Source organism: Pinus tabuliformis, chromosome 7 (genome assembly GCF_031772625.1).
Source record: "Pinus tabuliformis cultivar Carrire ecotype Pingquan chromosome 7, CPIR1, whole genome shotgun sequence".
NCBI lineage: Eukaryota > Viridiplantae > Streptophyta > Pinopsida > Pinales > Pinaceae > Pinus > Pinus tabuliformis.
In genome coordinates, this window is record NC_142293.1 from 1,994,496,695 (window position 1) to 1,994,504,720 (window position 8,026).

At 36.2% G+C, this 8,026-nt stretch overlaps 1 protein-coding gene across 1 annotated transcript; it reads right to left on the minus strand.

Annotated features, from left to right (window-relative positions):
- Positions 1-443: 443 nt before the first annotated feature.
- LOC149256464 (uncharacterized protein At4g15970-like) lies at positions 444-4,198 on the minus strand. The gene is made up of 4 exons (XM_089455377.1): positions 3,858-4,198; positions 3,711-3,767; positions 3,281-3,679; positions 444-1,417 (listed from the first exon to the last, which is right to left on the minus strand). The coding sequence occupies exons 1-4, from the start codon at positions 4,029-4,031 to the stop codon at positions 896-898; spliced, it is 1,152 nt and encodes a 383-aa protein (XP_089311503.1). The 5' UTR covers positions 4,032-4,198; the 3' UTR covers positions 444-895.
- Between the last annotated feature and the right edge of the window lie 3,828 nt (positions 4,199-8,026).

Below are 8,026 nucleotides of genomic sequence, written 5' to 3' on the forward strand. Positions count from 1 at the left end.
TGTTGGCTTATTGGATAGAAGAACACTGATCTACCCAGCTCCTAAGTGGTTTTATCATCAACCCTTGCTCATTAGGTTTGAACTTGTGACATACTAAACCTCATGCAAGTCAACTGATCTACACCTTATAAGTAATTATAATTAAATATTTAAAAATACAATTTAAATAATGAAAAATTAAACATGATTTATATATAGAGAAAAAGAAACCACTATAAATCCATTTTAACCACAAATTTATTGAACACTAAAAAATTATTTTTTTCATAAAATTTATATATCAAGATATTTAATTGCTCTAGACTTTTTTAATAAATTTCTGATTAAAATCTATTCTAATTTTATTTAAATAACACCAATTTTATTTATATAACATGGAAAAAATTTACATATTCATCTCAACATTCAATAACTCCATGATTAAAATAAATCTATACAAATTTTATTTAAATAACATTAACAACCCATTATCACCCGTGGTGAAACTCGAAGAACTTTTTGTTCCTCGCAAAATCTCTACTATGGCGCGTATTCACTGATTCCCCGCAACACAATGGGTCGGTATTCACTGATTCCCCGCAACACAATGGGTCGGTCCAATCATGAACAGGATTACCGATTCCATAGAGTCCAGAGTGACTCAGCAATTCCAACAATAAATGGTAACAGTGGGAGTAGGATTAGGAAACCAGTTGGAGAACATGGTAGAGCTACCAAATACTAAAATTTTAGAGGGTTGAGTTGGCGATGAAACTTACTCACAATATTTATCGTTCTATCTCTGTAGATCTACGGTAAAAATTATATGATTTTGGAAGCAAAAATTATGTATACAGCCTTTGTATTGTAGCAAATACTCTGCCACTGGATACATCTGTTGATCAAAACAAACAGTTTAAAGCCACCAAGAATTTATACATGCGTTAGCGGGTCTCCATTCTGCCAGATTGGGAGATAATGTATTGATATTGGGAGATAATGTATTGATATTTGCCTTTCTGTAATCCACCCAGTCATCAAGTACATTTCTCAGATCAATGAGCTTGGCCTTCAGGCCTTTGCAGCAGTTTGCATGCATGGTGTAAACATCATCCAAGCCAGGGCTCCTCTCGCAGAAACCCCCAAAATACTTGGTTTCCAAGAACATAAATTTCATGCCCCTTGCAGCAAATCCGGCTGTGACCTTGAGAATATTGAAGACGTCCTGCTCTTTTTGGCCCTGGAAAAAGCGTCTTGACAGATACCAATCTCTGTAAAATCTGATGGTTCGTTCATTGGAACGGATGTACATGAACCCTGTGTTAGCATCGTTCAGGACATCCAAAGGGTCACCATTGTATTTGTCACATGTCATCTGGATATCTGCATCTTCTGCCAGTCTTGCAAAGGGATTTCGCAGCCACATTATGTCAGCGTCCTGCACAACAAAATATGAGGCACAGATTAGGCAAACCTCAATATGCCATGCAAACAAAACCCCAACCCAAACTGTAATATGCCTTCAGAAGTTGCAAAGTAAAGCTAAATTCCTTAATTATAAGATGGATCGATGTTGACAAAAGTTGAAACGAATCTATTTCCCTGGTCCAACCATAAAAACATCATGTCGCCATTAATGTTGCTATAAATTGGACCCTGTGCGAAGGTAATCAATAAGGAATCTGTGCCGATGACTAGAAAATGTTAACCATGATTATCTCACTGTATTTCCATCCTATCCATTAAATTTCATATTATTCCCATCTAGTCGATAGGATTGGTTTGCCTAGCGAGTGAATTATGTAATCCAATACATATACACAATCCCATATCTATATACACCCATATATATATACACACCAATTAATTTATGTAAAGTTCAGACTTAAACAGGTTATATATATACACTGATTTGTCTAGAGTTTAGACATAACCAGGTCTCAGTTTCAAATTTCATAGAAAAACTAAAAAAGAATATATATCTATATATATATAACCACATGCTTATTGATGATTGCATCCACCATATAAATTTCCTTTTATTCTTTCTGGAAACCTTCCCATGGACACTTAGATGGGTTTGTCAGTGAAATCCCCAGAGACTCTGAGATGGCAGGTTTTGTCTTCATGAAAAGAGGACATTAAAGGCAGTTACAGAATCTCCCAAACTGGTTATTGCTCGCAGACTACAGTATTATGAAATGAATCCCGATCAGTTGATGGAGAATGCAGCTTTAACTGTAATTTAAAGCTAATTTCCACAAAGTTACTGAGATTATGGTAGTTCCGCTAACATGGGTTACATTTAGATTGAATGCTAACTCCTTACAGAAGATGCAAGAGCACTTAGGAAAATGAATTTATAGGAATTTTATTAAAATGGAGTATTCATGTTTAAGTACACGTTGAGTGCATATAATGATAAAGAACATGGGTTTTTTCTAAAAAGTTATAGGTTTAAATCCAGGAGAGCAGAGTATGGAGAGTAGAGTATATATATTTTTTGTAGATTTTGGTAGTACTAAAATTTCGTGAAGAATGATTTATTTAGATTTAACCGGAAACAGTTTTCACACTAAAATCGCTGCAAATCTTTGTCCAATAAACAAAAAGATTTTATATATCAATTTTTAAAAAAAATTTCATCTACTAATTTGGTGGATTTGGTGGTTTTGTCTGAAAAAAAAATTTCATACCCCAATTTGATGTCTGGTTTTGTCTAGCTCGTCTATAATTTTAAAATTAAATTATTGTTATTATAATCATAACCATACAAACCATCCCACTACAAACCAACCAATAAGAGCTTAAAAATAATATAAAAATAGAAAGTTAGAATCCAGTTTAACAGGAATGGTTTTTATTTCCCTTTGTAGAACAATAACTTAAAAAAGGCATGAAACCAAAAGAATTTAAATGCATTATCTTTTTTTATAGAGGTTTATGGGTCAAATTGTTTTTTATTTGAATGAACCAAAGTCAGACCTGAAACTTAACTCCCTGTTTTATAGGGACCTACATTCACACCGTAGATTGTAGATTGGGATCATTGCACAGCTGTTTGGTAGTGCAGGGTACGAATCCATTTGGCAGGCCTACCCATAGGGCGTCCACTTTTCACACAGGGACAAAATATAAGATCCCTGACAGGTAAATGAGCACCTGGACCGCCCTAAAGTCTTGATCCCTGTTATCAGGAAATGCTTTCAAGACTAAAATTCGATAGATGCTCTTGTCTTTTTTCTTATCCACAAACCCAGAAACAGAGATACAAAATTTCAGTCATTCTTTAACTACTTACCGAAAAGACGATACTGTAACCGCGTTTCAGAATTTCTCCCAAGAAGCCAAGCCTTCTCCACATCATTTTCAAGTAATCTTCACTCATGAACAACTTCTCTGCAGAGAAATCTACACCCCTTGTCTTCAAAGAGTAGCAGTGTGGATGAATTTGGAGACAGCGGTTGTAGGCCTTTGCATCCAAGGCAACCACGAGCAGATTGTTCAGTAATTCCTGTGTCCCTTCACCTACAAGGAAGCTCTCAAAGAAGAGATCAATCATGGTATTCGGCTCAGCCCACGCCCAATTCAAGGCCGTCATTATTACTGTCCTGTTTGGGTTCGCGGCTTTCGCCAAAACTAAATCTAATTCATCTCGAGGGGGAGCAGGAGGGGGAGGAGGAGGGGAAGGAGAAGGAGGGGGAGAGGGGAAGGAGGAAGGGGGAGGGGAGAGAAGGAACAGGAACAGGAGCTGGAGCTGGAGCTGGAGCAGGCGCCATTAAATTCTTCTGTGCACAAGAAACACAGAAGATGAAAAATATGAGTCATTGAATTTGATACGATACTGAATTAGCAGACAGAGAGTACCGATAAATTACCAGATGCAATATTTTTGCAGATTCCACGGAACAGTCAGAGTCTCGAGTAAGTGTGCTTGAAACGAAATGAGTGAACGCCTGAGAAATTGAATAGGCAAATGTAGCCAATCCGATGCCCCCAATGCAGAGAAGGATAATGAACACCTTCCTCACAACATTGTTGCCGGCCTTCATTTCAGAAATCAACGCGATCTTGTTTTGCTTATGCGATCACCTTCCAAATAACATTGACAAGTAGTAGTATCAGTATGCAGATATTTGCAATTATTTTCCAAGCTGAAAGAGATTCGATTCGATCTTGCAACATTCACGAAATGAATAATCTGCAATTCACGCCAGAACCTTTGATGCTTAAAACCTTGAAAAAAAGCAGGAACTTATAAATATCGGTGACCATGCTTGGATTCTATAGTAGTGGGAGTAGATGCTATTTGTACTCCTTTGAACTAGGAGAAATACAAAGAAAGAGGATAAATACAAGGAAAAAGTCATGGAAATAGATGAGTACGGAGAAATACAAAGAAATAGGATAAATACAAAGAAAAGGTCAGGTCATGGAAATAGATGGGTACCAGTCACACTTTTATATAATCGACCTTGTTCATTAGCTTCCTACATACCTAATTAAATTATTCGTTTTTGGCCCCAATCTTAGGAAAGTTGGAAAACCAAAAATACATTACAAATTTTCATAATGTTTTCAATCTTAAAACCATTTAGTATCTTTCACCCAGTGATCTTGATGTCTAATAACAACTAAGTGGAAAATGTAAAAAAACTTGTCATTATATCTTTCACTTAGCGATCTTGATGTCTAACCACAACTAAGTGGAAAATGTAAAAAGCCTGTCATTATATCTTTCACTTAGTGATCCTCATGTCTAACAACAATTAAATGGAAAATGAAAAAGGTTGAAAACTATGAATTTAACTTTCTTGCCATTTTTATGATGAGCACAATGGGACATGAAATCATTTTTATTATGGTGCTGAGAGGCGCTTGACAACTTAGTATGGAGGAGATATGTAGGTGTTAGGCATAATGAAATGATATTTTAAGGTCTGTGAGACTAAAAATAGTCTATGAGACCATTAGTTCCATGTTTTTCGCTTTTTGCAATTCAATCCTTTTCCGATTCAAATTGATGATGAGTTGGCCCAACCTTCCAACAATCCCCTCTCTAAAAAGACAATGCCAAGAAATGGATGCTAACATGTTCTCATAACTTTCTTTGAAGTCTTTGAATGCATCACATTCCAAGATGAAATGTTTTTCTGATTCCACAACCCCAGACATGCAAAATGTACACATCTGTTCTTCCCAAGCTTCTTTAGGCCTTTTCCACTGCCCTGTTTCACACCGAAGTTGATGTGTGTTGGTACTTAATTGAGAAATAAGAACCTTTTCTCTCCACGAAATGCTAGCTCCAATGAACTCTTTTTGTTGTAGATCACACGTAGGGTTGAATTCCTCAATGTAATATTTCTTCTTTCTACCCAACTCTTTTCCCCATACCTTTTTACGAAACTTCTCCATAACAAAATCCTTTAGCTCCTTGCTATTTGTGGGACAGGCATTGTGGTAGATATTCAATTTTTGCATCCATCTGTAGTTTCGCTTCATCCATGTTTTCGTTCTTAGGCCATCTACCTACTCTCATTTGCTCAATTCTTTTTAGATATCTTATGAGCCGCACCATAGCAATTGCTTCACTGGGACTTTCTCCTGTTTCACGCAACATTATCTCATAAGGTACTGAACTTTTTATTTTGAACTTACTCATGATCAAGCGTTTTTGGATTTCTCTGTATGAAAGATAGTATGTCAACATTTTTAAATGTCAGCTCACTAACATAACAAAATTAGAGCCAATTAAAAAATAAAAATATATAGTCGGTCAAAGTTAAATTACGTTTTATAAATTAGATATTGATGGAGAGTTAAAAAGGAGAGAAACCATTATATAAGTCAACCCTAATGATGGTGAATGGGCCATTATATATGTGGACCTTGATGATAAAAAATCAGTTTAGAATAATATGAATTATGCATTTGGTAGACATAATACTCAATTGTTTTATATAACTCATTGGCTGAGGGTTGGATCCTGTGAGATAAGAGTGCACTGAGTAGCAGGAGTGTGAAGTGTCACACAAAGAGTGGTTGCAGTGTGAACAGTAAGAAAATTATCCACATGTAAACGTCACTTTGTCTTTGACCCCAAAGGTACATGTTCTAGATCTGGGAGGAAGATATACCATTAATCCATAAACTAGACTCTCAAATAGGATAAATAGTTTGAAGACAATCTGTTTGTGCTACATTTTATAATTGATCTGGACTGTATACCTTTGAAGATGCTCTGGTTATCTATGAAAAAGACAATCCAATTGTTGGGAGAAGGTACTCTCCAAGGCAATGGAAAATCCCCCTCAAGAGAACAAAATTCACACTATCATATTCTAATTGAGGATTTCAAATACACTAAGGTTGGCATAATGTCTTTCCGTAACTGTGTAGGGTTCTAAAATTGGGAGAGCTTGGTACTGTTAATTTTTGGCACCTCAATGAAAAATTCGAGTCATTGGATGATATTCCTCTTTTTGAGAGGACCAATTTTGACTATTGAATCGCTCAATTTGGATAAGGGAAAGTGTATTTTTTTAATTAAAGCCCACATGTGCACAATTGACCATGTCGGCCCTAAAGCCAATTGGACACCCTTGGAAGTCTATAAATACAAGTGACCTCAACCTCATTTGGACATGATCATGGGATATTCTTCTATTCTCTTCTTTGATTTTGGCTCGCACAGGTTTGAGATTGTTTGCAAAAATTTGGTTCATACAGGTCCGAGATTACAAGGTTCGTAGCTCGCACGTGTCTAGGGTTTTTGGGTCACAACCGCAGGCATGACACATGAAATTTTCGGTCACAACCACAGGCTCACATGCTCATGCATGTGTTTAAAGGGTTTCATACGCACACACATCACATCATCTATGCGGTTGGGACCTATGGTTTGGTTTTTCAATTGACTGAAGATTTTGCAAATTGACTGCAGGGTTCAGAAATTGATTGCAGATAGTAACAGTTGATCATAGGCTTCCAAAGCATCGTTCTGATTATTAGCATTGATGGATTTATCTCATGAATATTGTTTAGTTGATGTTGTTAGATAATTGTATGGATGAAGATATGGATCATTGTACTCTCTTTTGTTGAATCATTCAATGACAATCTAATAAGAAGAAGAATTTGAAAAGGTTTTCCCCATAGTGGGTTTTACATTGGTCTTTGACCAATCCTGGTGTCTCTATGTGTGAATCTTTTTCTTCTATCTTTATGTTCTGTTGTGTTCATGATGATATTGTTATTTCTATATAGTTGCATATGTCATTGAATAATGTTGTAAATATGAATAATTTTATGATGTTGTGGCGTAAATTTAGCATGGAAATAATGAAATGCAATTATCAAAGAAAATAAGAATATAGTCCTAAGAAAATTAACATGGTATCTGATCTGGATTTATACAGGAATGCAACAAATTACAAATATAACCATAAATACAGAGATGCAGTAGAAATAATACTTCATTTTATTAATGTAAAATACTGAAATATGCTTACAAACAAAAATGGAAATAAACCAGCTAGGGCGATGGTAGCTTATCTTTGAGAAGAGATGTGGTAGCTACATGCCTCTGAACTGTGTTACAATGAGGCTCGAAGGCTTATTTATTGCTGAGAAACAATGGAAAACCCTAAACATCCAAAAACCTAACCCTAGGAGATGAAGCGCCAAACTATGGGCCCCGTTTGGGTAAATTGGTACATCAACTTCCCGGGGTGTAACTTTGGCATACGATCTCTGTTTGACGCGCACAATACCTCGTTAGAAAGATCTATCTGAAGACTACAACTTTTGAGTGTGGAACATCATTTCACAACCCATGTTGCTCCCTATTTTCCCAAAAAAAATGTTGTTTAAGGCCTCAAAATGGCTTCGGAAGTTCAGGACCCGAAAAAACTACCAATAATAGTAAATTGTGCTACAATTAAGAAAAATAAAAAACTGAAAGAGATAGTTGTGGGGGTCCAAGTGGGATAGGTGGGTGGCTACCAAAATCCACCTGGATCATTCCTCCCCACTTAGGAAGCAATGG

Bases quoted from the DNA above. Each gene is read 5' to 3' on its own strand.
- LOC149256464 (XM_089455377.1), bottom strand. From the start codon at position 4,031: ATGAAGGCCGGCAACAATGTTGTGAGGAAGGTGTTCATTATCCTTCTC. The intron at 3,680-3,710 runs CTCCCCTCCCCC...TTCCCCTCTCCC, and splicing joins CTCCTGTTCCTGTTCCTTCT to CCTCCTTCTCCTTCCCCTCC. The intron at 1,418-3,280 runs GTAAGTAGTTAA...TTTGTTGTGCAG, and splicing joins GTTACAGTATCGTCTTTTCG to GACGCTGACATAATGTGGCT.